The sequence below is a fragment of the Neltuma alba genome, unplaced genomic scaffold, assembly GCF_004799145.2.
Source record: "Neltuma alba isolate B1F8T4 unplaced genomic scaffold, ASM479914v2 tig00011968_pilon, whole genome shotgun sequence".
Classification (NCBI taxonomy): Eukaryota; Viridiplantae; Streptophyta; class Magnoliopsida; order Fabales; family Fabaceae; genus Neltuma; species Neltuma alba.
This window is the reverse complement of record NW_021636543.1, coordinates 292,227-320,182: the sequence shown is the minus strand read 5'-3', so window position 1 is coordinate 320,182 and position 27,956 is coordinate 292,227. Positions and strand designations below refer to the sequence as shown.

Below are 27,956 nucleotides of genomic sequence, written 5' to 3'. Positions count from 1 at the left end.
TGTAATAATGAAATATAAAAAAGCAGTACAGAGATTACTAGGGAGTGTTTGGAATTTTAAAAATAATTTTATGATATATAAAAATATATTTGATTTGGATAAAAAGTAATTTTAAAAAGTATTTCGAAACAAAATTTCTCTTACATACTTAATTTATGTACCGTAAAATTATTCTTAAAATTATGATTTTATTTCTATTATTCAATGACTTTCAAAATAAGTTTTGTTTCGATTAATTACGTGAAAACATGCTTTCTAAGGTGATTTTTGGGTATCCCGAATACTCAGAGATAGTTGCGTTTGGGATGGCGAGCAGTGGAGTCGGAATGGGGAGGAGGGAAATGCGTGTGGCAGGTAAATTGGGTCAAAAGGGCGAAGGCGATCTGGAAACCGACAGCGCGCTTCAATCATTGAGCGACTGGTGGGGCGATGGATGTGAAGTGAGGGGTTATTAGTCCCAACAAAAACTTATAGATATGAACCCAGTAACCACTCCTCCTTCCTTCCTTCCTTCCTTCCTTCCCCACCTCCCCCTCCCCTGTGGCTCACAACTTCTCGTCCTTGCCCCCACCCTTCTCCCCATGCCCTTTTGCTTTCACCTCATATCTCTTCTGTCCCTCATTCCCTTCTTCTCCTTCCTCCCCCCCTCCAAAAAAAAAAAAAAAAACTAGGAGGTGTCTCTATTAAATAATTTGATGCATTTACCTCCGTAAACTATCACATTACCTTGCTCAATCTCCACTTGAATTTGACTAGTCTATTTTACCTGCGAAATATGAGGGGAAAAAAGTGATGAAAGACCCTTGTTTAGTTGCTTATGTGGATGGCCTTGCTTCCCTCCAGCATTATACTCCGCTTGTTTGTGTCGCATTTTGTATTGTTAATCTCAGAATCTGCTGGTGAAAGAAATTTAGTCTGCCCAAATATTCTTGCCTGTAAGCTGTATGTAGCAAGTCCTAGCAACACCAGCTGATCGCCAATTTGGGCTCCACTTCATATATTTTAACTCAACCTTTGGCCTTGACCTTGAGTACCTAGCTGATATACATCTGTTCTCGTAAAATAAATATATCCAATTTTTGTTTGGGATTTGGTTAGAAAAAGTTTTTTTTTTTTAAAAAAAGGGAATGAAATAAACTTTGAAGCGGGATTTAGATTGAAAGTTTGAAACAGGCACGTTAAAGATGAGGAGGTGTCGAGTGGAGGGACCTACCGTACGGCGCTATCATTTGTGAGCAAGATTGAAGATCCTCCGGATGGCGTGGGGCAAATTAGGGTTTTGCCGAGGCTCTGGAGAGGTCAGCAATGTCATATCGCATCCGATGATGTCAGGTCAGCATTCAATAACTTTAAGCTGTATCTATCTATCCGGCCATCCCTTTGAAACCACCAGGCCTTTCCAATCTCAAAAACTGCCCTTCCTACTTTGTCCTTGGCGTGTGCCTTCCCCAATCTGTCCTTCCAACTTTGACTATTTATGAAAATGGGACTTTTATTCTTTTGCCTTAATCCTTGTGCCGCCCGAGGGTCAGGCGGATGGGTAGACTTTTTATTTTTTATTTTTTTGGGGAGCGATAAAGGATAAACACGACAATAATGGCTTTGAAGATATCTTATCCGTCCGATTTTCGGCAAGTTGACAACGTGACAACGCATGCTTGCGTGGATCCTAAAATGAAAGCTTCATATTTTATGCATGTCTACGACGTTACAGCTGTATCGAACTTAACTCCCCTCCTCCTATTGGCCTCAATTTAAGATCAGGCTTCCTTTATTATGGCTGATGCTCCTCCATTTCGTGCGCCTTGTGGGTGCCCTTTTGATTTGATTACTTCCTTTCAAATGGAATTCCATTTGGAACCCATACCAGCCTTAGCCCCTTCTACTTTTTGGCCAAGTTTTGCTTCACATGTACGCTACGACGAGCCCTCCTCCGTCCTCCAACGGCAACATTTTTGGGACGATGATCTGTTATTCTGTTCCGAGCGATCCACAAAATAAGGTAGATCTTCTGGTTTTCTTCGTCGTTCTTTGGGTTTTATTTATCTTCACTGGCACCTCACACACACACATCACGGGCCTCGTGGTCTTGTGGTTTACTCTAGATGGTTATTATGGTACAACGCACTGCAAAGCTCAAGTTTCTGGCTGGAAAGGCGTATTTTTGTACAAATTGCACTTTGAGAAATCTTAACATGTCCAGAACAAGCCGCATCAACTTTTCTGGTGAAGCTTCCAGTTTTTTAAAGCCTTCACGTGTTCTGTAGAACCTTAATATTTAAAGATTAACTGGTTCTCTAGTCTATTCTTTTGAAGGAGAGGTGTGGAAGCTTCATTTGTCTTTTCTTTTTGTTTTTTTTGTTTTTTTAAATAAAAAAGTTCCATGCTTATCTCGCGGAAGGTTATCGAAGGGCAGCCCCTCCGAACCTTATACCATGTTTTTATGTGACCAGTCTTTGTGATCAATCTCTTTCACAAGAAAGTAATGACATTTTATGCATCCAGTCTCGTTCCAGCTTATTCAAGTATTCATCTCCTCAGTACGTGTTATTGATCTCTGTTTCTTGGCACTAGCCAATGCTATGGTTGGTCATCTGAAGTGGGGGAGCACTGTTATACCTGTCAATCAATAAAGTGACAAGTCTGCTACCAGTTCTCCAAGGTAAAACCTGCTATTTTGAATCTTCTAGCAGTTGATGGTTTTTTATAATTTTTCTTCTAAGGTAAGGCTTTGTGTTTGGTTATGCGCTCATGCTCTGCATCTGTGTAAACTTGCAAAATTAGTCCTTCTGATAAGTAGAAACTTACTGCCGGCGATTAAATTTACACGAAGCGTGTTGTTTGTGCTGTTATAGTTGTTGGTTTTCATATATATCTTCCATACTCCCCTCTTCACTGATTTATGCATAATATATAGGAGGTTCTACTTGCAGCAGAATTATCTTTTTATTCTATAGACTCGTGTCTGTTGCACACAGTCATAGGCGCTCACAGTCATACGTGTGGATTTAGCTGGTTTGGAGATTTATAAAGAATTAAAGATCCTGACTAGATTGGCTCATAAAGTGGAAGTTCCTTTTCTCTGTTGTCTGAAGAGCTTCCCTTAGGATGCTGGAGACCGGTTGATTTAGACAGACAGAGCAGTTAGAGTGCTCTGCTTGCAGTTCTCTTTTGTTTGGCTGTCCCGTCCCTTTTACATTTTGTCCAAAAAGAAAAAGAAGGAAAGAAAGAACGGACATCCTAGAGCCCTGTGCTGTGCTGTTCTGCAGTTCGGCTTGCTCTCTTGATTTTCCCCACCCGATGCATACTATTTTGATTTATTCTCGGTGGGTCATGAATATTGCTTTGAGTGGATTCAGATATTTCCAGCACAAGAAATTGGCTGGGCTAGGCCCAATGTAAGGTAGACAGGCCCAAAGAAAATAAGATCCAAAGGCAAAAAATAAAAAACCGAAAAGAAGAAGGATTGCTGGCCGAAATACTGTCTTAGTGATATGGATGGTTTTACATTTCTTGTTAAGTTTGAACGTGAACTTGTTTTGAACTCGCCATAAAAGCATAGCGTGATTAAGCGTTGGAAACATTCAACTGCAACACGAGGTGTTTTAATTTTCCTTCGTTGCTCCAGATCTCAGTTATAGAAAAATATTAGCAATTGTTTGTTACAGACTCTGCATTTGATATATGATGTATGCGGAATTATGTTCACATATATGAAAATTGTTTGGTTTTGTTGAAGGTGAATAGGCTAAACCCTTGGCCGCGGTCGTTTAACCTTGTTCAATTAAAAGGACGATTTCTATGGTTTCTTATGACGGTAGATTCAGTCACTTTCTGGTGAATTGAGTAATCTCATAGGAGAGGACATGAATTATGGTTGCTATTGATTAAAGCTGCTATTCATGACGAATGCTGTGTCATGTAGCACCAGAGCTGTTACTAAAGAGCAACACATACTTTAAAGGTTTTAATCTCCACCGCCCACCTCACCTTATCACTTTGTCCGTTTGTCATATAAAATCTCAATAATGCAGTAACATAAACATCAATGCTGGCCCGTGAAAGTTTCAGCCACACACGTCACTTGATCGTATCAACTAAATAATTCAAGAAATCTGCTGCTTTTTTGATTCGCACCACACACTGCCTGCCACCTTATCTACCTGTCTTTTCTGCTACTGTTATCAACCACACGCGCTCTGCTACCCTATCGTCTTTATTAACCGCTCATTTGCAACCCAACTTGCAACACACACCCAGGTGACAACTGAAAAGCCTTGTGTGTGAATCTAGCCTTCTGTGCTCGGAGGGCAAAAATCACTGCTCAGCACTGACTTATTTGCCTTCTAATTTGTTTTTTAGATTCAGGCACCAATACCATGGAGACTGTTTTTTCCAAGATGTTTCCCCCAGTGGCATTGAAGGTATTATGTAAAGCTAGAGAAAGGCATATAGGTTACTTTATCATTGGTCTTTGGGGTTTGGTTACTGCAAATCCGTGTGTGCTTTTATGTTTGCGCTGAGAAAGAAAAAAATAACGATTTTTGTCCATTTAGGACGTTTTCGGCAGGATAAGGCGCCCTAACTGTGGAGTTGAAGCAAGAATAGGCTTAGAAAAGAGAGAACTTTGAGGCTTAAAATCGACATATGACTAAAACAACCATATCAACTATTCTTTGTTTAACATGGCAAATAAGACTATTTTTGGTTTTTACACAATAGTCAAGTTTTGAAATTGGCCAGTTAAAGTAGTTCTGTTCTGTGCGTGATTTATAAGTCTGCATTCTGCTAACCTTGCTTTGTGTATTAAAGGGAATATTGCTGTTTGTTGCTGTGTGTTTTTATGCAAGCTTTGATTTCTGTGTTTCATTGCGAAGGAAGCTGACGGGGTAATAATGGATAGGTGGCCGCATGTGGTTGATGGCAATGTCATCAGAGAGAAACCCACCCGGCTTCATCCTTTGTATTTTGTAGTCAGAATTGGAATCTGATTGCTTGTATTTAAAAGAGATTTGTATGGTGGTTATAGTTTATTACAAAAATGATTTCGATACAACTGTTCAATACATCTACTGATTAGGGGAATGTTCATTTCTGCTATCTTTTTCCTTCGATGACCAAGACTGGCTAGGCTTCTCATGTGAAAACGTGGATCCCATCAAATGAGATCAGGAACGACCGAAATTTTTGCTGTTTAAAAATTTGCCCCCTTTTTGGGCCAAAATAATATGTGCCTTTTGTTAAAGTACTAAGCTTAAAGTTAAATTTTTAAAAATATATTTACTATTTAAAATTTTGACTCAAGTGATAATATTTTTTTTGAAAAGTAATTTTTTATTAAAAACTTATTTTCATATGTGTTTTAATGTTTTGGTAATGAAAGTTTAATATGTTTATTTTATTTTGCTGAGGTTTAAACAGCTTTTTTGGACAAAGATTTCAAGAGAGTAAGGCATATGTAGTACGAAATTTTTTTGAATAACCTTTTCTTTTGGGGGGGGGGGGGAGGGACCCTGATAAAAGCAGTTTTCTCTCCTGGCCGAAGATGATTACTTAATTTCAATTAAATTTTTAGTCTTATTTTAAAAAATATGTTTTGGGAAAAGTGTTAAGTTTATTTCTTTTACATTTCATTCAGTGCTTTAGATAATCCAAGATATTGAAATTTAGTTTATGGATTACGAACAAAAATACCGCTTGATGCGATAATTGGAGGGAAAATTGATGAATAGTTTACTTTGTGGAGTTTCAAAATTAGGACGCTTTAAGTTTTAACTTTAAAGTTTACTGAAAGTCAAAACTTGGGTTTCTCTTCGTGTCTTGAAAAATCATAATTTATAACCTTGTCAATTATGGATTCAATGTGCCTCTTTCATGCCCTGAAAAGCCGATATGCCGCTACGCGCAGGCCTCATGCCTGACCCGAAAGGCCGAAACAACGACGAATTTGAATGTTTTATTACATCAAATTATCTCACAAAATTACCTACGAAGAATTACAATTTTAAATTTTCAGCACCCAGGTTGTGTCTATTTATTTAACACTTATACTCGTAGGAAGACAAAGTCCGTTTTGAAAGTAGATAACTCATAATTCACAAAATACTTTCATGTTTCCTTTTGGAATAGGTTTTGGAAAAATATGATATTCCAATGGTATATTTTCTGTTGTGTGTGAGTAATCTTGACACTAAACTAGATTCATACTGTGAAGAAGAACGCCAACTCTAAGGAAATTGATGGAATTGTGTAGTGCAGAAAATATAGAGTGCAAGAATATTTATATTTTATATGCGGACTGATCGTAATTATTTTAATGCTCAGTATTTTTATGAAATTTTATTATGCTGATAGCTGATGCAAAGTTTAATTAGTATGTATATAGCTATACATATATATAATATTTCTGTCTTCGTCATTCATTATAACAGAATAACTACTACTGTACGTGTTTTTATTGCCTTTTTAATGAGGAGCATGATGGACTTTTTATATACAAAATATTATTATTCTATTTATTTCTCTATATCGTTTTATTTTTTATTTGAATATATGGAGAGGGGATCATATAAAAACACTGCTAACAAGTCTTTTACAGTGAAAATTTTGAACTTGTACATCACAAGTAACTGTGAGGCTATACTTGGATGAGGAGAAAATTAGGCGAAAAAAATATTAGAAGGAAAATTTTTCTAAAATAGTTAAAAAAATAAATTTATAATTTTTATCTAGTATTCTCTTTCATCTATTTTCCTCCAACTTTTCCCTCCATCCAAACATAACCTAAAAGTCCTATTAGTTTTCTTTGTTGGTTAGAAAAATGTTGAGAAATTTGTGAATATTCGTTATTAATTCTTTTAATAAAGATACAAAATATCTTTTACCCGAGTTCTTGAGGAATTTACTCGCATTCTGTATTTTATGAAGAAAACTACTATTGAAAAAAAAAAAAAACACTGAAAAGTATGGAAAATGGGGTTTGGGAGTTACTCCCTGGACGACCCATTTGTTCTCTGATTGCCGCTTCTGTGACATTTACATGCCCAGACGTCAAATTATAAAAATCCTACAATTTCTCAGTGAGTATCGCACTTAATTTGTTTATCGAAATGATCATCTTCCATACTACTTCTTTGGTATCCATCGATCAGACTAAATATATAGTTCATGAAGTCCTGATGCATATATATCCTGTGGGTGTGATGATGTGCAGGGCCAGCAGATTGAATATAATCCGGAGGAACTTGATGAATTGCTGGGACAGGTTGAAATATGGCACTACATGACCAGCTTCACCGACTCCGTCGCCCTCAAAGTTGCGGTGGAGCTCCGCATAGCTGACATTATCGACCGCCATGGCCAACCCATGACCCTTCAAAAGATCATCGACAACATCGACGGTGCTACCGACCCTGAAATCACCTTCCTCTTTCGTGTCATGCGAGTTCTTGTCCGCCGAAAGATCTTCTCCGCCCAACAAACCGACTCCGGCGAGACCCTTTACGGCTTGACCCGTGCTTCCAAATGGCTCCTCCGTGACACCAAAATGACCCTCTCCCCCATGCTTCTCCTCGAGAACCACCCCATCCACCTGAACCCCGCTCACTACATTAGCCAATGCATCAAAGAAGGCACTAAAAACGGCACTGCTTTTTTCAAGTGCCATGGCCACGAGCAATTCGACCTCACCGGTTTGGACCCCGAGTACAATAAGTTGTTCAACGAGGGCATGGTCTGCACCGCTAGGGTTACGTCCAAGGCTGTTATTTCGGGCTACAAGGATGGTTTCAACAAGATCCATTCCTTGGTGGACGTAGGAGGCGGCATCGGAGGATCACTCTCTGAGATTGTTCGAGCTAACCCCCACATCAAAGGCATCAACTTTGATCTTCCCCACGTGGTCGCCACTGCACCAAAATACGACGGAATCACTCACGTCGGGGGAAACATGTTCGAGTCCATCCCTGAAGCCGACGCTATCTACATGAAGGTAACAAATCCTATAATTCTTGATCTTTTCTTGTTTCATTTTTAATGGGATCGTATGTACGAATAAGAAGTTTGTATAAACGTGGGGGTGCAGTGGATTTTGCATGACTGGAGCGACCAGCACTGCATTCAGATATTGAAGAACTGCAGAAAAGCGATCCCCGAGAAGACAGGGAAAGTGATAATAGTGGACCATGTTCTGCAACCGGAAGGCAACAACGGGCTGTTCGACGAGGTAGGGTATGCATTTGACATGATGCTGCTGGCTCACAACGCTGGTGGAAGGGAAAGGACTGAGCAGGACTGGAAGAGGCTGTTCGAAGAAACTGGCTTCCCTCGGTACAACATCATCAAGATCAAGGCTCTCCAATGCATCATCGAGGCCTTCCCAATCTGAGGATCCATTATCCACTCGGCATTGTTTAGCCTTTGGGGGTTTATTAATGAACGTAGCCAACTATTGAATAAATCGCCCCTCTGGGCTGGGATTTGTAGGTGTGCTATGATCCTGCGGACTACGGTGTGTTTGTGTGTAAGTGAGTGACTGCATGTGAGGGTATGTGAACCCTCCGTGAATTGTAATGCTCCTATTTCTACGTAATGGTGAAATATCTTTGGTATGTAAAATGCTCACCACTTTCGATTCTCGCTTCTTCATTCCCACACTAACACTGTAATTTATTTTTATTTCAAGTCTCATGCTTTTGACTCAAATCAGACTGCCCAGCTAGTTGGTGGCTTAATAACCAATATGATGTATATATGATCGATGAAACGTAAAATGGTTGGCTTATTAAGATCCCTCATATGTCGCCCTCCTATCAACCAGGTTAAAAATGTTAGCTTTGCAATCAAACTCATTCTTCTTAGAATGTCCATAACGTTAACTCCTTAATAAACCTATAACTTATTAAAACTTTTTAATTTCATATTTATTAAAATCATTAAATCTTATTTGTTTCGAAATTGTCATCTTTATGACAAATTTTATGTTGATTAGATATATACTTATAAAAAATATTATTACAGCATTTCAATATTATCAACTAATTAAATTTTCACGAAATTAAGTTGTCAATATATTTTTATTTATTATATGTTTAATGAATTTTAAAAAAGTCAATATTTTATAATAAATTTAAGGATGCGTGAGATTTGTTTTTTATACCGCACTCTTCTTTTCTGTGAATATACTTTCTTTTTTTTTGTGTGGGTATAGATATCCTTCCATTAGAGGCAATCCTGTTTAAGGTACTGTTAGGAACTAAATGTAGACACCTCTACACCTCTTTTAGTGAAATTTGAATACCTTGATTCATCACATCATTAAAGATTAGCCTTTTCTGCTAAACCCAATCCATTGGTTTTTATAAATATGCTATGTATTCTATATTTCTTATCAAATAATGTTGGGTCAAGCAATAATTAAATCATTGTGCGGTCCGCTGGGGCAGGGATCCTCTTCAGCCAAATCTCTACCCTTGTTGTAATCCAACGGTTGATTATTGAGAAAGAATGTTAATCATTGGACGAGTACGAGGTCCACATGTCCGGGAGAGGGGTCTCTCCAACTTCTTCCTTTTATTCCGGGCGATGCATGACCTGTATTTGCTCCTTCTACTAAATTTACTCATTTGCAGCCCACGTCTCAATTTCAACGACTCCATTGGTGAGGATTTGGCTGCAGAGAGGTCTTGAGGAATAAGTTCTTTTTTCAGAAGGTAGTTCGATGATGAAAGAGATGCGGTTTTTAAAATGGTGTCTGCTCACAGAAGCTTGGGTTAATCATTAAACCGAAATCCATTGGATTAAGTAATTGAATAGTATCATCAGATGAACAAAAGAAGGCAGCAAGCGCATTGGATTGAAACTGATCGAACTCATTTACTGGACTCAAATAAATTACAGGGTAATGCTTCCCAGTATCATCAATCCAAAACTGGACGCTGCAGATTTGGCGCTGTTTGACCACAATTTCTACAGCCAAGCCAACCTGGGCTGTAGGTAATCAATGAGCAGTCAACACAATTCAGTTTCTAATCAAAACATCTTAATTTCTCCTTTCATCGCCATGAAAAATCACCGGCGACATTTCTCTGTGGATGCCATAGCAGGTATTTTTCTATTCTCTTTCTCTCCCTCCTGTCTTGGCATTTATTATGACTTCGGGGATCCTTCAAGATCTTTTAACTTCCTTTTCATTTGCGTCACAATAAGGTTTTAGGCTGTTCATTATTATCATCAACGAAGGCATCATTATGTTGTTCTGTTTGTCTTCTGGATCTGAACGTAATGCAATGTTCATTTGTTTGTTTAATTGGCGATGAATGTTTTGTTAGGCGCTGCAAATGCTATGGTTGAACACGGATCGTGGATTGTTGGATTCTTTCTCCGCCCAACCACCAAACAAAATGGAAAATTTCATGAATGTCTCTGTCCTCTTCAGGTATCTCAGGATGAAACACTTAATGACATTAATTCTTCCTCTGAGTTTCCCTCTCTGTACTTTTTATCACTCTGCACTGGCATCCATGAACTATCAATTTATATAGAAAAAGACAATTATTATAGTAGCTACAGATTCAATGAACTGGCAAAGTTTCCATTTTTTGTCAGGAGAGGAGACTTCACAGGCTTCAAGAACGACTGCTGGTGCCTTTTGATGAGACTCGCCCTGATCATCAGGTGTTTGTGTGAGCGCGAGTTTATATGCTCCTTCATGCTTTCATCATAATTTATTTGTATTGCTTAGAAAAAGACAAGTTCAATTGATTTCTCAGTTTTGCTAATCAAGATTTCATGATCTGTGTTGTGAACTGTGTGAACAGGAAGCGTTGAGAGCGTTGTGGCATTGTGCCTTTCCGAATGTTTCCTTGAGAGGAATGATATCTGAACAATGGAAAGATATGGGATGGCAAGGTTCTAATCCATCCACCGACATCAGGTATTCATTCATCATATTTTTTCCATTCTATGCTTCCTCTTTTCAAACTCTGCTCTGTTTAGTAGATTCAATATTTCCGCTGCCATATTAATTCCGAACCTTCCTTCTTATAGTCTTCTCCTAACGTACTATAACAATTACTTAAATTGGCAGTGCTAAACTAAACCATGTACTTTTGTATGCTTTCCGTTTTAATATTCACAGATTTTGTTAAATAAAAGCCTTCTATCTCAGGGGATGTGGCTTTATTTCCGTTGAAAATCTGCTCTTTCATGCACGGACATATCCGGTGTGCGCTTCTACCTTCTTCTTCATTTTTGGCATGTATAGGAGAATTGGGCGTGACTGTCATGATCTCTTTTACATTTTATGGCAATTCAAAATGAAGGCATCCTTTCATCGGTTATTATACAAGAAAGACGGAAAGCGATCAGCGTGGGAATATCCATTTGCTGTCGCTGGCATTAACATATCATTCATGTTGATACATCTGTTGGATTTATGCTCGGGTTTGTACTGAACAATCTTCGCTCCGTTATGACTTATGAGTACCTGTCCATGTCTTTAATGACAGAAAAACGCAGACGAAAATGATAACATCACATACGCTTTCAGAAAAATGTAACTACAGTGTTTTAACCCTTTTTTTGTGCGGACCGATCTTTGCAGACAAGTCTCAGACTGCTGCCGGCTCAAACTTTATGAAGTTTTTAAAAGGTAATAGTTTTGCATCTCAGTCTCTTCCCTGTCTTCACACGCAAAAGCCAAGCACGTATTGGGCAAGTAATATCCACAATTAAAAATAGAATTTCGTCTACTGTTTCAAACGTTTAAATCTGAGAATGGTGGGTATTGCAGAAGAAGAAGAAGCATTCGATGTTTTATACTGCATAGCTTTCGAGATGATGGATGCCAATTGGCTGGCTATGAATGCTTCCTACATGAATTTCAACGTATGATTATTTCTTTCCGTACGTGTTCTGTGTATATTCACTGCAGTTGTATTGACTCTCTTTCGATGAATTTGATGGCTTCAGGAGGTTCTACAAGCAACCCGAGAGCAACTAGAGAGAGACTTGTCTCTAGAATACATTAACAGAATACGAGACCTTCCAGCTTACAGTTTATTGTACCAATAGCTTTTTCTCCCATGTCATCCAGATTCATTAAACTCACATTCTGAGTAGTTTCTTTGTAAATAGTGCCGTAAGATCCATGGCCAAGAATTATTTGAACTACAGTCGCCCACTGAAAGTCTCCCCTGAAAATGACATCATTGCCCAGTTCTTTTGAAACAAGAGAGAAACTACTGAATGAACAAAAAAATTTAAATAAACGAAAATTAGTTATCAGGAAGTGAAAATCAATTAAGAAAATTCATGTTCTCTATGCTTATTTCTGGATCACCATGCTGGGCTTGAAAAATGGCTTGTGTAGGTCATAAGCATGTTTACATTTTTTTAGCATGTTTGGATCAATTTTTAACCCATCTAACTTATGGACCAAAAGCTAATAAAACCAAGCTTGATCTGAAAAGAAAAATATGAAAAATCAGTATATCATATAAAACCTCTACAAAATTATAGTATTTGTAAGTCATAAATATTACAACTCACATTCAATTCTAAATGTGTCTAATTTTCGCTATTTGAATTGCATGGCCCATGTCAAGTGTCTTCGCTCCCCATGAAATTTTGTATTTAATCAATCAACTTACAATGACTAAATTTTCTAAGCTCACCACCGCCAACGTGAACGTGGTTGGGCCCCATGATCTTCACGAAATTTTAGCGTTGTCATATTCTGCTTCTATTCTGTCATCCCCTGTGCCGTCTCATACGTGTAAGAGGCTTCTTCAAGAGGCTGTTGGCGTCTCTATACTGGTTGGTTCAAAACGATGTTCCCTGCATATTGGATCCATTTTGGCTAGTTCCGTTAGGGGATAGTTGACTGTGGCTTTTAAAAAGACGCTACCATTGTTGTTCTTGTGAGGAGATTTTCATTATGCTTTTCAACTCTGGGGATTCGTATTTGATGAAGCATTAGATTACTGGTGGTGATTTCTGACAAGTCCTAGTGACTAAATAGGTTCAGGTTGTCTCCCGTTCAAATGATATTGTCTTGTCCAAGTACACATAGATACAAAGAACCTATTTTATAGGCACATGTTTGGGACGGACCAAAAGATCAAGAGAGCAGAATGTCCCCCACTAAAACAAGGAGAAAATTCTCTAACTCTAGCATCATCCTTTGTTCTAGACTTCTAGTGAACCAGGGACCCTGTCAGCTTGCGCTAGGAACATAATATTTAAGCATGTCCTCCTAAGGTATTGAGCCCATCTAAGTGCTTGGCCAAATTAATATTCAAATTTCAAACGTACATTTTTCACAGCCCGTCAGCAAGGTTCAGAGATATTTTCCCATCTTAGTTTGAACAACTGTGCTAGCATTTACTCACAAGACACAGGGCCTTTCATGAGTTCCAAGTTCATTTTCCACACCCATGCTGTGTTTATGCAGTAAATAATATTTTTATCACAACAATCTAATTTCTTAATAAAATATTAGTAATGGAATTCTAAATCAGGATTGGGGCTGCTTTGAATGTTAATAAATTGTGAAAATGTAGGTAAAAATGCTAGTGAATTTTGTTGAGTACTAGCAGAATGCGACAAGCACTTGGAAGGCGAGTAAGTGAAGTAGAAAGTGGTAAACATGATTGAAAAGTGAACTGTTCTGAGGTGGGAGAGCTCTGCAGAGTCATGGTGCATGGCACCACCAATTAGTGGTAGAGAAAGAAAATAGAACAAATTGGGTCCAAATAATATTGGGGCTACTCCACTTGCTGCAGCATCCTACCTACTTCAGTATCGGCCCTCTCTTTTCTTCGCTCATCAGATTGCATTCGCAGCATCTATTAAGGCCTCATTATTAGTAGCTAGCACCTCCATTTTCTAATGTTTGATTTTATATATCCCGAGCCACGTTGTTGTGTTGACTTGATATGGTGTGAGGCCTCCAGATTGTGGCACCAAGTTGGTTGGTTTAATACGTTGGGCTCTTGTGACCATGACTTCTTGCAGAGCCAACAAAGAAAAGTGAATAAAATATTTCAAGTGAGGAAGGAAGGGATCAAACATATGAAGATGTAATGATGAAGAGGCCTAGGTGAGGGCACACATTTTGTATTTATTGTTGGTTCGCCCACCTGGATAGTACCCAGACCACAACGCACAAGCTGAATTATCAAGTCTTCCACTTGAAAACCCATCGCACTTCGCTGTTAAGCAATCATTGTGCCATGACCACCAATCATACTACTTAACTCAAATTTATACACTTGCTATCTATCCTGCCATGCTTCATTCTAATCTCTCATTTTGTTTCATTTAAGTGCCTTCACGTAGCATTCCAACAAGTATTATGAATGAAGTGGCTTTATTCTTATCACCCATTAAACAATAAACCTGGATTAATTCACCTACCTTACGGTCCATATGATTCTTAAACTAAATAACCCGTTTCAGTGGCAATGGCAATTGGTAGCTTACTTGTGAGGGTTATATTTATTTTCACTTTCATTTACTGTAACCATTGGCTTTGCCGCACTTTAACTTCATTTACCATCGGCTGCCGTTACGACTTTGTAATTCCTTTAGAATTGAGTTTCTTAAATCTGATAACATCACTATTCATTAAGAGGACTACTACGGTTAGGGAAAGGATGGGAAGGATGATAAGAGGTCAGTTTCATTAACATAGTTATGTTATAATTAAATGAGATTAAACGTACAAACACTCATGGAAAGCCAAGTGGGTGAGGAGTGAGAAGTGGCGAACAGCTAATTATGATACTGATGCATTTGACTTGGAGAAGCCTTCTGTGTGGGACTGCGAAGTGTGAGGCCTTCGTTGGTGCCTTGTCTCTTTTCCTGCTTTTTCCATCCTTTCCCCTCAACCTGGCCCATTCTCTAATTTTGCATTCACTTCCATCTGGATAACAACGTTTTTCCTTCCACTTACCCCACAAGTAAAAAATATTAGTTTATGTCACTAGATTGCTTTTACTTTAACTTAATATTTTGAATTATTAAATGAACATTCAAATTATTACGCTCCTGCCCTCCTAAAATTTCCTGCATTACGATATATCCAACGGGATGCAACTTCAAACTATTTATAAAATGCCTTCGTCTCATGTAGGTGTCAACAGTTAGCCAGAATTTTAAAGATCTTGAATTTATAGATGACATAAGAATTTCCTAAATTATTTTTCAGCTTTCATAGCGTGTAGGGATGAAATGGCAAGATATGCTTTCGCAGCAAACATCACTTTCAAGGGAGAAGGAGGCGAGTTGAAGGCAGAAAGCATCAGGAACTGAAGAATGGGATTGTTTTACTTACCCATTATAGGAGTACCAACCAAACGCCTTCTATTAGAACTAAGCATTAAAGGCAGAGAAAAACTAAGTCCGTAGGAATGATCCTTATGTCGAATAAAAATGCCCAAAAATACTCGGGTTAAGCTCTTCACACGTATTTCCATAACAGCTATCAAAGATGTTGCAAAATTGCCGCTTCTATTTTTTTTCGGGTTCGTTAGTCATGTTGGCACAGTGCGGTGGGCATCGAAGCTCAATGTAAATGACCAAATAAAACAAGAAGCGAAAGATGCAGAGTAAGAAAATGAACAAGGGGGTTCCTTCCACTCCACAGGTCTGATTGAATCCGTATTCCAAGTTCTATGGTCTCGCCCTCCTCACTCACTCCGCCTATCTCTCTTCTTTTCTACATACAGAGCCTCTCCTCCATCAGAGGCTGTTTAAAAAAGATAAAGATAAAGATAAACACATCCCTCTCAGCTGCTCCTAAATGTAACATGTATCAGATCCCTCAACACTCTTTCACACACAAAAGGAAAAAGAAAAGAGAGAAGAAAAGCCTAAAAATTCCAAAGCAATGTGATAGAGAAACCAGCTGGTCCTCATGCAGTTAGGGAGAAAGAATGAAAAGGAGGAATTCAGGGATGGCGAATGCCATTAAAGTAATTGAAGTCATGATGAGAGACCCTCAGTTGCTTCAACCATGAATCTGCCACGCTGAGTAGTGACAAAATTCTCTCTTGGTCCCTACCATAATTACCCGACACCCACACATTGCCTTGCATCTTGTACGTGGCCAATCCAAATGCTGGCAGCGACATCCCTTCCCCTTCTTTTCTCTTCGCGTGCCCTCCCTCGCTCTCATCTTCAATGTCCATATCTGCATAACAAATCACACACACGCCTTTCACTGATCATTCTTTTTACAATCCGCCAATTCATGACTTAGAGGGATGTGCAGGAACTGGACTCACTACCTTGGAATGACGATGATAGTGTGTGGTATGTGAGGAAGCAGGTCGACAGATCTTTGATTGTTCTTCCCATGGGAATATGATATATGGGGTACCTGAAACAACAGTGCGTATTCGTCAGCATATTGAACGTACCTAATGCTTAGAAATCTCAGTAACCAGACTTTCTTACCAAGCAACGGCCATCCAGCTAGCCGGTGAAAGATCCACGCTTCTTAATGACATCAACCCGGGGAATCTTTGAGCTAACCCAGTTACCTGTGAGTGAAAAGGAATGACTCAACCGTGGAATCTTTTTGGTGCAGAACGTAATATACGGGTGGAATTTGTCTTATTCACGCGGCAAGAACTATTCAATGACGGGCATCACATTCAAGGAGGGGGAAAAAAGTCGGAATATATGCTTACAAGAAATATAACAATTACGTTTAGATAAGAAATCAGAATATATATAATTCCCGTTTCCACTTGAAAGAGAGATATCAGATAAGTCAATACGGACAGAGATAAGGGAATAGGGTCTCTAGATTCATATTGAAAAGTCAAAAGTTCAAAAGTTTATCTCTTATGGATGTCTGTGATGAAACGAACTTCGGTGATTATACCACAACCCAACCGAAGAGCTCTTTCCCTGTTCCTATTCTAAGTGAACACATTCTGATAGTATTAAGAACAGGAAAGGCAGAGTAGACTGAGATGAAGTTGTAATCGAAGTTAAAACAAACAAAGGGCGAGAAAATAAAAATGGCTGAACGAAGACATGAACAAGCACACGCACCTTATCCATCAAAGGGACTCTTCCATATGGAGTTGATCTCTCAAAATATTGGAAATAGAGATTACCCAATCTGTCATTCAGATGCCAGAGACAGTCTTGCTCCAACCCTCCTTCCTCAGAAGAACTCCCATCCCACCTCCATAACTTATCACTCTCGCTCTCCTCGCTGAAAGAATCACTACACGAATCCCTTGCCTCACTGTCGCCGGACTCAGTCTCTTCCCTGAAAATAACATTCGTAAGACATTCAATCCAAAGTTTATAGACGACAGCCCATTTCATAAACATTAACCAAAACATGATATCTCATCGATGAAAACGGGGAACCTTTCCGAGCTTGGCGGTGGGAAGAAACGGGTCTTGATCAGGTCAAGAAGACAAAAATGATTGAAAATGGTTTCTGGTGTCGGAATGCATACCTGTAAGTACTGCTCGTGAAAATCTGAATTGCGGAGAGGTAAGGCACATAGTATTGTACAAGGGTCTCCCCATTGTTCAAAGTGATTGGAACTCCAGCTCCGTACGCACTCCATTCGTCGTAGCGATTCCAGAGATCACGCAAGGTGAAATACTCTACGGTTTCCCTCTCCCACGGATGCCATAAACGATTAAGGTTCCTAATCTCAGACTGTCAAAATATACATACAATCAAAACTGATTAAGAGCGCATTAAATTAAGATCAAAGGCTTCACGACCAGCGAAGGTCAAAAGCACCTACCTTTGGTAGAAATTGGGATTGAACCACCGGTGTCGTACGTCTGAGGAAGCAGTCAAGGTTTGATTGCATTGGCCCTTTATCGAAAATCATGGCTTTGACGGAAAGGAGGAAGACAAAAAGAGGGCGATAAGAAGAAGGTGAAAGGGAAGGGGGTGTCTCAGCTTCACTCCCAACCCTGAAAACAGAGACAGCCCAAAGGTGAAAAACTGAAACTGCCCCGGGGGGGGGGGGGGAAGGAGAGAGGGAGAGAACGAGCAATTGTTGGAGTCGGAACGGAATGATCTGTTTGGAAGGAGGAGGAAAATATTTGAAATGCAAACGACTTTCGTAAAGAATCCTATTTTTTGACGTTTGGAAGCCGAATTTCCCGGAAAACTCAATCTTGCTGTCAATTTATCTCTATATCTCCTTCCTTGTCTCTCTGTTTCCCCAGAAAGATAACTTTGCCGGCAATATTGTAAATTCACCACTAAAACTTCGGCCGGAGACACTAATTTTCCCGCTAATTTTCCCGCAATTATAGTCTTTACATTGACTAGTTTCTCTCTCTTTCGCTATTTGGCTAAGCCTTCAAGAAAACTCAACCCCACTCGTCTTTGTTGGATACTTAAGAAACTTGGACATAAACAAGCGGACGCTTTACCCTTAAACCTTCATACAGAAAGAAACCACCAGTGGAATCACGACCATACCCACGCAAATTACCGGAAAGTTTGAAAGAAGAGAAGGACAGTGACGGAGAAAATTCTCCCAGCACATGCAGAGAGCTTGCTCTGTCCTGATCATAAATGTTTATGGGTGCTCCACACACAGTGGCTCCCGGGGAAGAAAAAGCTGAAGAAATGAACGGGAAATTCCGAAAGAGGACAGGTTCAGTGGCTTCTAGAAGGAGCGAATCGCGGAGAAGTGAGAATCGGAGAAGCTCAGATAATGTGGAGAGTTAGATGCACAAGAACAGGCCCGAGCACTCCGTCCCTTCTTTGATTGCAATATATTTATATAAACATTTATGAGATTCATCCGTCTCTCTCATTTGCCTCGGCCATTAATTAAAATACATAATATCTATTATTTGTATTTTTAAAATCACTGGAGACCAGGTTTGTCACCCACTCCCAGGGACGCAGTCGTGTGTTTTGCATATTCCTTTTATGTTTTTTTATTATTTCAAAGGTTGTAATTTTTCTTTACTATATAAAGGTAAAATGTATAACTGGAGAGACAGAATTTTTTTTCCAACCATTAGCAGGTAGTCACATCGATTTTCTTTCCTGGACAAAATTTTGAGGAGTGAAAGTCACAAATTTTAAGGAATACTTAATATTTTCTAAAATGCAGGTACGAAATAAATAATGTGAATATTAAATAAGGGTGCATAATAATTAAATAATTTTGTTATATAATTCAATTATAATTAAGAATGCGTTGCACCCCTGCAGTTCTGTACAAGAGAGTTGAACTTCTTTAAGAGAATAATCCAAATCAAAACAAGGTGATATATAATAACGCATAATTTTTTTGTCATACCATTTATTAATTTTGTGTATAAGCAATAATTTATTATACATATAGTGTGTTATATTTTAAATTTAAATGTACAGTATTTAAATGCTGGCAAAATATGTACAGTATTTAAAGCAACAAGGGAAAATTGGCGACAAAAAAAGCAAAAAAGAGACTCATGAGATCCATGCATAAAATCTTACAACGACAATAAATGGAGGGGACGAGGGAAGCTATATTGTTTATGATCTATAAATACTCGTTGGGTCCTAAGAAGTCTTATATTTAGGGCAAGAGAAGTAATAAATTATGTAATTTTTTAAAATTGATTAAGATATTGAAATTTATATATACTACTGTCATTAAAAATTAAAAAATTATAATTGAAAAATTGTACAAAAAAATGTACTTCTGTTTGCTTCCCACGGGGGAAAAAATATATATCTTTGAAATTTTCCTTCGCAAATTATTTTTTCTGATCGATTATATCGAAATTTGTTTGATGACAAGCGATTGTAATTTCACTCGAAAATATATAAAGGGGCAAACTTCTTCTAAGACCATATAACTTTCTATCTGGAGTTAGGGCGAAAAGAGAAAGAAGATAATGGTTGACTTGCATCCATGGTATTCTTCCGGTCCTTATTATAAGACCCAATTTGACTTTTTATTTGGTTCTAATTATAAGACCCAATCCATTTTGTCTCTTATATTTATGCATTTTTTTCCAAGATAATCCTTCTAATAATGATAGTTTTAGCCAATATACTTAATTAGCAAGGATATTTTAGGAATGACAACACTTATTTATTATAAATAACCAACTTAACTTACTTCCTTAATCTCCTCAAATAAGTCAATTGGGTCTTATAATTAGGACCGGAGGAGTAATTCCAATGCAATTTAAGGCTTATTTTGTATAAAATATGATTGGATACAAAAAGGTAGTCAATGAAAAATCATAAGCAATGTTGTAAGATAAAATTTTATGAATGAGGAAAATCATGTCAAGAAAGCTATTTTGTTTCTATATTAATAACTAACAAATACCAAAAAAAAAACATTTTTTTGAGGGAGAAAAGTCGATAGCTCATCAAGGTCCTCCTGCATTAAACATTTTATTGGTTTGACGAATATAATAAGTTTTTATGTATAAAAAGTTCCTCCTACACGAAAATGTTTTTAAAAAATCATATTGAAAATTTGACGGGTGAAAAGAATATAACACGTTTTTATACTACTGTATAAAAAGTATCAACAGCTTACAAATTTTATACATACAAAATACCGATATTTTAATTTAAATTTTTTTATCAATAAAAGTTTGAAAGAGATTTTTTTTTTGGGGTAGAAATGAGAGCATATGCCCAACTAAAAATTAAAATGAAAGGGGATTAAATCTTAGTAAATTGTTTTTCATAATTGTCCGTAAATGTCAATAACATTGATCTAAGATAGCTGAATAAAAGAGGGTTTTTTTTTCCCTGCTAATAACGCATCCGCAAGTGAGCTTTTGTTTCAGGAGACATATTTTAACTATAAGTGCCAATAAAAAGTTTTCATATCCCTCGTCAGGGAAGTAACTATCCTGATTGGCCCATTAACTCCAAGGAAGGTATCGTAATGGGGAAGTTGTTTTAAATATGATTTAAGGAAACGTATTATCACTAATTAGATGGGAGTTAATAAAAAAGAGTTTAGGTTAGGTGTTGCCTCTAATTTGGATTTTATTCGACTTGTAACTGACTAACTGTAAATGGAACGATGAAATTGGGGAGGGAACCCGCGTCGACAGCTAAGGGCAGCTCTGCAATTAGTATTCGTCACAAATCACCGGAAGCCATGCCTTGAAGTTAAAAGTTGAAACAACCCCTTAGACCTTTCGCCTGTTTTCATTATTCACTCGCACACGCTTTTCTAATTTTATTTATAATTATAATTTATAAGTAGGAAAGAATTTTTTTCATTTTTTATTTTTAACATCTCATTAACTTTTTAATATATATATAGTAGTACTCCTCCGATCCTAAATATAAGACTCTTATACACACTAGTATAAGGATTTTATATTTAGGACTAGATGAGCATTATTTTACTTTTTATTTAACACTGTACTGCCTCATGTATTTAATTTAAAAACTAGTTGACTAATTTGAGCAGATTAAAAAATCAGTGACGTTAGTTATTTGTAATAAATAGGTTTTACTTTTCCTAAATTATCTTTGTTAATTAAGTACATTGGCTATAACTATCATTATTACAATGACTATCTTAAAAAAAAGATAAATATGAGAGACAAAATGAATTAAAATCTTATAGTTATGACAAAAATAAAAATCAAACAAGCTCTTATATTAAATACTAGAGGTAGTATATATTGTTTCTTGGCAAAAAATTATTAGAGGTAGTATATATTGTTTCTTGGCAAAAAATTATACTACCTTTGGTCTTTAATATAAGACTTTGTTTGAATTTTATTTTGGTTCTAGATATAAGATCCCAATCCACTTTTTCTCTCATATTTATGCATTTTTTTCTCAAGATAATCCTTCTAACAGTGGTAGTTCTAACCAATACACTTAATTAGTAAAGATATCTTAAGAAAGACACCACCTATTTGTTACATATTTTAGGAAAGACACCGCTTATTTATTACAAATAACTAACTTAACTTATTTCTTTAATCTCATCAAATTAGTTAACTAGTTCTTATAATTAAGACCGGATATACGTAGTATATCTTATTACTACCTCCGGTCCTTAATATAAGATATTGTTTGACTTTTATTTTAATTCTAAATATAATACATCAATCCATTTTGTCTCTCATATTTATTTCTAACAATAATAATTTCAATCAATACATTTGATTAATAAGAATATTTTATGAAAAACTATACCTATTTATTACAAATAACTAACTTAACTTTTTTTCTTAATCTCTTCAAATTAGTCAACTAGCTCTTATAATTAGGATTGGAGGTAGTATTTTTTAAAAAATGTAAAAGTTGCAAAATTGTTGAATTTTGAAGTAAGTAAGGTTTAATGTTTTCTCTTCATTCCGGTAAAATATAAAATACAAATGAAGGAGTATGTGATTTCTAAACTTAACTGTGATTATAAAAAAGTATTATTTTTTATTAAAAATTTGAAAATTGATGGGGGTTGGGACGAAACCGAAGGAGGAGCACCCGGTTTGTCCGCCACGGTATGCCACGTAAATAAAAATATCATAAATATCAAAACTTCAACAAAATGACGTCACCACCACTCCGTGGTGCTTTCCTGACAAGGCAATCGAAAGAAAATAAAAAATAAAAATATTACAACAAATAATTAAATTTAAAATTTTAAAAAAAATGAAAAAGAAGGGCAACCAAAGTCCAAACAGACAAATAGTCTCTTCAATTCTCTTTCTCTCCATTTCCATTCACTTCCCATCTCAACTATTAAGATTAAAAGTTTAACGGTCTAGATTTAGTGTTTTTTAAAATAATTTTATAAAGTATTTTTTATTGTTGTTTTGAATCATATTTGCTAACATTTAGTAGGTTTATTTGCTTTTATTTATTTATTTTTGAAATTTTAATATTGTATTTATAATTTTATAAATGTAAAATATTAACCGTTAAAATCTTAATCTTATAACTGAAATAAAAAGTGAATGAAAATAGGAGGAAAAATAAAGTGGAGACGCCTTGGCCAACTCAAACGCAGATCTTGCCGCTCTCTTCGCTGCCATTACCGACTTTGACTAAGAATTTGTCACTGTATCACCGAAATGTTATACCATTATCTGCCCAACAAATTACCAAGCATCACGCACAAAGCATCTAATTTAATGCAATTTTTTTATAAATATATATTTCTTAGATATATGTTCGATTCATTTTCGTGCATTACAAATATTATGCTTATATTACGTCTTATTAAAAAATTGATTCTGAATGATCTTGATGATTTAATGTGTTGAAATCTATGTATACTTTTGTTTTGTCATTTCTTTTAAATCCCCAGCAAAGGTGTGAAGCCAATCATTTGTTATTACAGTGATACAATATTTTAATTATATTGATTATTCTTAGTTGTTTTCTAGTTCAATATATTTTAAAAAGACACCATTAATATTTTTATCCTAATAGTTTTGATTTAATTGTAACTTAGTCCTTAAACTTTAGCTTTCAATACAACACAGTTTTTATAATTTTAACTAGGTTAAAATTCAGTTTCTCAAGTTTAATTAAGAATAATTCAGTCTTTATATTTTAGCTATTTAGAAAATTTGTCCTTAGTTTTAATAATTATTGAATTATAATCAAGTTAAAGTTACGGGAAAAATTTATTTATTTTTATTTCGTCTAAAAACGATGCTTGAGCCTGTAGCCAATATTCGTTTTTCCTCCGGCTAAACGTCATTTTCTTGGTCTGGCTCACAATGAGGACCACAAATTTCTTGAGAAGTGAGTGTGGGAAATACAAAAGTATCTGCGACACAATTTAAAAAGGAGGGCCCACCTCCAGGCGATGGATTTTAAAAACAGCCCAGGCAGTTTGTCTCCCCTTGGTGATGGGAAAGATTACATCCTTCGTTTGCGCTTTAGTGTCAAAGCAGCCTAGGAAAATTTCTTTGTTTAAAATAAAATATAGCTAACATAATAAATATGACAAATTAAAAAAATCATACGCAAAATGGAATGACCAATCATGACCACGACAATCCTTGAACCATTGAAAGGTTGTGGGGTAGTTAATTAGACATTTAGACCCTCAAGATTATTTAGTTGAAGCGATCCGGTACAGTCACTTAAAAGCTCCACTGACCTTAAACTACGGTTTTTTTTGGCAAAAAAATTCTTATAAATCTAAGCCTTTCAGTTTTGGTTCGTCAATCAGACTGGCCGGCAACTAATAGTCAGTCTGAAAATTAGAGGGAATATGATGCTATATTACTGGCTTTCATTTGCCACTCTTTTAATATATATATTTATATATAATATGATCTATTTAAATAATATAAATAGAAAATCACAGAGAAAGATTTTTCACCACAGAAATTCTTGCAAGCAGACAAAACAAAACAAGAATGAATGGCCGTTTCTGTGTTATAGATGTGAACATAATAACGTTTTTAAAACGTTCATATACATGATTTAAGCTGTTGAACACGGACACTCTGCAAGTAAATGTCACTAATGTATAGTGAAGTTTACAAAAACAGTTTCATTAAGCACACTTGGAAATGGACTGTAATCTACGTGAGAGTGTTGAAATTTACAGAAGATGTTAAAAATAATAGGAGGCGTAGAGGAAAAAGACAGATAAAAGCGATGTATGTGGAGAAATAATATCTCTTCAAAATTTGAAGTAGACCAACCTGTTTCGTTAAGGAACCAGTTCTTGAGTTGCTGCTACCAACTTACCATATATTAGTGTTGCGACAATAATGTATAATTTTTGAGAATCTTATCGATTAAAGTTGACTATGTATGATTATAAAGAGAGGGGTACGGTTGATTAATGCAAATTAGAAGAAGCTTTTTATTAAAATTCATGGCAATTATAGCAACCAAAAAACTATGTATTCTAAGAAAAGATTATAACATACATGAGATGGCTGGGGGGAATGTGAATGGAGGAGGCAGTAATAGGTAATAATAAGTGGTTGGGTTAAGGAATGGATGGAAATGGAAGCGAGGGATGGGAGAATGAATGGGCCGTTCCACCTAATAATATCTATCCAAGTATCTACCAAAGCCTGGTTGGGAAGGACAGATTTCTAAGCTGGAAGTGGAAATGCACAGCAGTGACCATCACCGACAACTTATATATTTTATAAAATTAGAAACAAAGCGGTCTTTCAATTCTTGTCTTCTCGTCTTGTGCTGGAGCCTCTCGCATATTCCATTGTGGGACATTCTGCCCTATCCCTCCCTATTATATCGTGCCGTCCGCTTTCCACTGTGAGACTGCAAAGAGACGCTTTCTAATAGTAGCCCCCTCCCTTTGGATAATTAAGACATTTTGAACTACGTACATACTTGAACTGTAAGAATTATGATGACTCGTTGTTAGTTAAACTATGCTCCTTCTAATCACTTGGATCTACTAGAGAGGAGAGGGGAATGGGGCCAAATGCGGGTGTCCGTATGTGAGGTGGTTCAGAGAGCCAAAGGGTGTGAAACAGGTGGAAGGAGAGAGAGGGGCACGTGACAAATTATTGATGCGAGTGAGCAGAAAAGGAGCTGATATGTGTGGAAGAGGAACACAAGGACGTGAGTCATATAGGATATCACATCCCCTTGATGTGTTGGTCTGTGCAACAAGACAACGTGCCCTGTTTTTTCATTATTAAATGTCGGCCGACCTCTCTGAATTTTTAGCTCCTTTGTTCACACTTCCAAATCCCATACCATGTTAACCCCCCCCCCTCATTCCTTATAATTATACCTTTACCCTTATTCTTCAATCACCACCTTCACCTTTGTCTTGGTGATTCATTCCTATTCCTTTTAATAGCTCAAATATCCTAGACGTTTTTTATACACTTCCCACTATCAACTAAGTTTTATTTACTACCTTCGGTTCTAATCATAAGACCTTATTGACAGTCTACAAACGAGACGTTATAATTAGAACTGAAGGTAGTATTTTAGAAGGTGCTTGTGTTGCATATATAATAAAGTAATTAAAAAAACATATACTTGCATTAAATTGATAAAAAAAATTTAATTTTGCTCTTATCAAAGTTTTCTCTCTCTTTCTGCATTTACAAATCATTCTTGAGTATTTCTATTCTTTCTCTTTTATCAGTGACAATTACACAGGGATAAAACTAAGAATAAAATATTAAATATTTACAAGTAACTTGCACTTAGGATCAAAACTCCATCCTAAAAGTAGGTATTTAAGATTAGAGTGATACATATGCATAGTTTGACTTTGCTTCAGATTAATATAATGCCATACCCATCAAAACTCCTCTAAACACCTTACACATAATTCGTATCATCAAGGGTTATGTTTTTGCTTGTGTGCGCGTGTCTGAATCTCCATCTTCACCTCAAGATACAGTTGGGATGAAATGGGAAGCTTATAATAAACAAATAAATAGATGCCACATTTAGTTGGGAGATGAGAAATGGTGTTGAAATGCAATGCATAGTATGGATGTAGACACCCAATTGCATCTATAAAGTGCATTGCTTTAATTCATTGCGCACACTATCCATATATAAGAGGAATATTACGTTATGTGGACCTCAAATCATAAATAATAGGAAAGCTATATTAGGTTTCTGGTAATGCAGCACTATCCATATGAAATTGTGAATTCATATCTGCCACCCATGTTCATTTCATACTCCGTTCATGATCTATCTGTCCTTGTTTCCGATGCTTCAAAATTTTTGAATGTGAGAAATGACCTCAGCCACAAACAAATATTGGAGAGGGGGATTTGTGTGTGTGTGTGTGAGCAAGGACATTGCAAGGTGTCGGTATAACGTTACCTCCCCTTAAGTTATTCATGCTTTAGTGCATCAAATAAAGTATAATATTCTTGGGGATTAATAAATATAAAGTAACATTTAATATGGTTAGAAATGGGGAGCAATACTCAAAAAGAGAGGGAGAGAATAAATGGCCTCTATCAATGGAAGAAATCCAAATCTTAAGTTGAAAGAGAATATATATATATATATATATATATATATATGAGTTTGAGCAATGATTGAAGTGTTATGTCTCAACTCAAAATTTTATCTGTCATGGGAAACTTTTCATATTCAGTCGAGTGAGTCTCTTATTAATTAAAATCAATCTAATTTGAGAATAAATGAGCGATGAGGAGTGAATAATACCGTATCGTAAATCAAATTTTAAGACTCAAATTTATGAATCTTTAATCTTAATTACGTAATGTTATCTATTAAACTCAACTTTATTCACTTTGAAATTTTCAACCTGGACCCAAATCCACACACCCTAACAAGTCCCACCTTCATTATAGCAACTGTGCCGTGAAGTTTATCTTCGATTGTTGCTGGCTCAACGCCTTCTTTTTCTTGCCATGGGACCCACCAAGATTCATGCATACAGATATTTTAATTTATCCAATAACATAATGTGCACTAAACACAGTTAATGGAGTGCCAACAGCGCCCAACCCTGCGATACATACTTAAGATAAGATGTCTTGAAAAAGACCATATTGCAAAACGATCGAGAAATGATCGCACCAAAACTTGAAGGGTCATCGTCCTATATATTCCTGTTTTAGTAACACATGCTTCAGTCTTGGTGACCAAAAAAAGGACACGTGGTGTAATCTTAATAAAAAAAATCGATGGATAAATTATACATATCCGAGAAACCATGCCATCGGTTTCAACATTTAGATTAGACAAGGGTGTTGAAAATTCAATAACAAGTGATGATTGAAAGCAGAAACTCAGAAGAAGTCTTTTTTTTGGACCAGCAGAAACTCAGAAGAAGTCTAATTCATTGGTGTCAAGCTTACGTTATATGAAATCTCATTTAATTAGATTAGATTTGTCAGGTCACATGAACAAGATCAACTCTAAAATGAGCAAAAGCGTGAAGTCCTCAGTCCTTTCGCTCTAAAAGAAAATTAGAGTACTTAAATTTAAATTAGAATCGTAAGTCTAA

General features: G+C 36.6%; 3 protein-coding genes across 4 annotated transcripts; 2 read left to right on the top strand and 1 right to left on the bottom strand.

Moving 5' to 3' along the window:
* Positions 1–1,839: 1,839 nt before the first annotated feature.
* On the top strand, positions 1,840–8,623 carry LOC114720139 ((R,S)-reticuline 7-O-methyltransferase). Of its 2 annotated transcripts, none has more exons than XM_028905753.1 (6): positions 1,840–2,002; positions 2,575–2,662; positions 3,740–3,964; positions 4,363–4,424; positions 7,214–7,990; positions 8,084–8,623. In XM_028905753.1, the coding sequence occupies exons 3-6, from the start codon at positions 3,910–3,912 to the stop codon at positions 8,384–8,386; spliced, it is 1,197 nt and encodes a 398-aa protein (XP_028761586.1). In that variant the 5' UTR covers positions 1,840–2,002; positions 2,575–2,662; positions 3,740–3,909; the 3' UTR covers positions 8,387–8,623. The 2 variants fall into 2 exon arrangements, with proteins under 2 accessions (XP_028761586.1, XP_028761585.1); XM_028905752.1 differs by having other exon boundaries at positions 2,506–2,662.
* Positions 8,624–9,608: 985 nt separating this feature from the next.
* LOC114720143 (ELMO domain-containing protein A-like) lies at positions 9,609–12,175 on the top strand. The gene is made up of 9 exons (XM_028905756.1): positions 9,609–10,103; positions 10,329–10,435; positions 10,606–10,674; positions 10,818–10,933; positions 11,168–11,222; positions 11,322–11,442; positions 11,603–11,650; positions 11,792–11,886; positions 11,971–12,175. The coding sequence occupies exons 1-9, from the start codon at positions 10,001–10,003 to the stop codon at positions 12,070–12,072; spliced, it is 816 nt and encodes a 271-aa protein (XP_028761589.1). The 5' UTR covers positions 9,609–10,000; the 3' UTR covers positions 12,073–12,175.
* A 3,437-nt stretch (positions 12,176–15,612) lies between these two features.
* On the bottom strand, positions 15,613–18,765 carry LOC114720140 (uncharacterized). The gene is made up of 6 exons (XM_028905754.1): positions 17,787–18,765; positions 17,487–17,695; positions 17,068–17,290; positions 16,462–16,547; positions 16,293–16,384; positions 15,613–16,195 (listed from the first exon to the last, which is right to left on the bottom strand). Exons 1-6 carry the CDS (start codon positions 17,874–17,876, stop codon positions 15,954–15,956), a joined length of 942 nt encoding a protein of 313 aa, XP_028761587.1. The 5' UTR covers positions 17,877–18,765; the 3' UTR covers positions 15,613–15,953.
* Positions 18,766–27,956: the final 9,191 nt, after the last annotated feature.

Excerpts from the sequence above, each read along its gene's own strand:
- LOC114720139 (XM_028905753.1), top strand. The coding sequence starts at position 3,910 with ATGCTGTGTCATGTAGCACCAGAGCTGTTACTAAAGAGCAACACATAC. Across the intron at positions 3,965-4,362 it reads GAGCAACACATACTTTAAAG|ATTCAGGCACCAATACCATG; the intron begins GTTTTAATCTCC and ends TTTGTTTTTTAG. Across the intron at positions 4,425-7,213 it reads TTCCCCCAGTGGCATTGAAG|GGCCAGCAGATTGAATATAA; the intron begins GTATTATGTAAA and ends GATGATGTGCAG.
- LOC114720143 (XM_028905756.1), top strand. The coding sequence starts at position 10,001 with ATGAGCAGTCAACACAATTCAGTTTCTAATCAAAACATCTTAATTTCT. Across the intron at positions 10,436-10,605 it reads AATGTCTCTGTCCTCTTCAG|GAGAGGAGACTTCACAGGCT; the intron begins GTATCTCAGGAT and ends ATTTTTTGTCAG. Across the intron at positions 11,223-11,321 it reads TTCATGCACGGACATATCCG|GCATCCTTTCATCGGTTATT; the intron begins GTGTGCGCTTCT and ends TTCAAAATGAAG.
- LOC114720140 (XM_028905754.1), bottom strand. The coding sequence starts at position 17,876 with ATGATTTTCGATAAAGGGCCAATGCAATCAAACCTTGACTGCTTCCTC. Across the intron at positions 16,548-17,067 it reads GAGTCCCTTTGATGGATAAG|GTAACTGGGTTAGCTCAAAG; the intron begins GTGCGTGTGCTT and ends TTTCACTCACAG. Across the intron at positions 16,385-16,461 it reads AGCTGGATGGCCGTTGCTTG|GTACCCCATATATCATATTC; the intron begins GTAAGAAAGTCT and ends CTGTTGTTTCAG.